This window comes from Myotis brandtii, unplaced genomic scaffold (assembly GCF_000412655.1).
Source record: "Myotis brandtii unplaced genomic scaffold, ASM41265v1 scaffold411, whole genome shotgun sequence".
NCBI classification, from domain to species: domain Eukaryota; kingdom Metazoa; phylum Chordata; class Mammalia; order Chiroptera; family Vespertilionidae; genus Myotis; species Myotis brandtii.
In genome coordinates, this window is record NW_005365804.1 from 1,492,117 (window position 1) to 1,493,407 (window position 1,291).

General features: G+C 56.5%; 1 protein-coding gene across 1 annotated transcript in view; it reads left to right on the plus strand.

Moving 5' to 3' along the window:
• PLLP (plasmolipin) overlaps nt 1-1,097 on the plus strand; it is a 31,293-nt gene extending 30,196 nt beyond the window's left edge. Inside the window, exon 5 of the mRNA XM_014545523.1 lies at nt 474-1,097. Coding sequence (XP_014401009.1) covers nt 474-590 — 117 coding nt within the window. The 3' untranslated portion in view covers nt 591-1,097. The remainder of the gene's footprint in view (nt 1-473) is intronic.
• Nucleotides 1,098-1,291: the final 194 nt, after the last annotated feature.

Consider the following 1,291-nt stretch of genomic DNA (forward strand, 5'->3'; position numbering starts at 1 on the left):
ACTCTGCCCCCCATCCTTACCTTGCAAAGGGCACATGCAAAGACCTTTTGGTTTAGACCACTTGGGGGGATTCACAGGCTCTCCCACGAACGGATTCCAGAAGATTCCTAGGGTAGCTTTGGAATGTTGCCTTTTAAAAACGAAATCCCTCGTGTCTAAAGTAGCTCCTGCCCCTCATCACGCTTGTCAGCGTGTTGTCCAGCTGCCTATCACATACCTGTCTGCGTGGTTAAGGGTTCCCCCCACTGGAATGTAATGTCAGCAGCATCAGCCCCAACAATTAGATGTTCGATGAGTGTGCGGCTGAGGAGAGGGTGTGGCTGCCAGAGCAACTGGCCCGGGGTCATGGAGGAGCCCTAGGTCCCACTGTGCCTGCCCCAGGCTGCCCACTTCCTGCGAGCGTCACTGTCACCACCCCCTCCCCCGAGCCGCGCTGCAGACGACTCAGCCGGGTGTCTCCTCTCCTCTTTCAGTTCTTCTCGTGCTTAGTGATGATCGCCTACGGACTGAGCGCTTTCTTCAGCTTCCAGGCCTGGCGAGGAGTCGGCAGCAATGCGGCCACCAGTCAGATGGCTGGCGGCTATGCCTAAACCCCTGACCACGGCCCACCGTGGGGCTGAAGGCTGCAGCCGGGTCACACGTGGGGTGGCCCTGCGGGTCAGCCCAGAAGGGACGACACTTGCTCCTGTCTGACTGTCAGACGTGGGCTCACCCAACACTCCCAAGGCATCCGATCCTCCCTCCGGCTCGGCCCGGGTCGCCTGCGCGTGGACTAGAGCGAGCCAACAGCCGAGACCGGCTCGTCCCCCTTATTCAGCAGAAGGTGACGGGGGACACGGCTTGCTGCCTGCTCCGTCTAGAGGACTTCAGCGTCCGAGGCGGGGCCCAGCCTTCTCACCAGCACTAAGCACACTAACAAGGACCCCGGCCCTGCCGCCCCCACCCACCCTATGGTTATAAGCCTAACCAGCAGCATGTATTTATCGCCATCACAGTCTGATCCAGGAGTGCTGAGCAAGCTCATGAAACCGTGCCGGGCCCTTAAAACACAATTCCGACCTGACCCTCCCCCAAGCCAACGTGTCGCTGGAGACTTTTCTGACAGCGTGCTCTTCCTTCCCTGTATTTCACACTTATGGTTATTTTTTTAAAAGAGAGACTTTTAATTTTTTTTGTTAATCCTCACCCGAGGTATTTTTCCATTGATTTTTTAGAGAGAGTGGAAGAGATAGGGAAAGACAGAGAGAAACATCGATGTGAGAGAAACACATTGATTGGTTGCCTCCTGCAC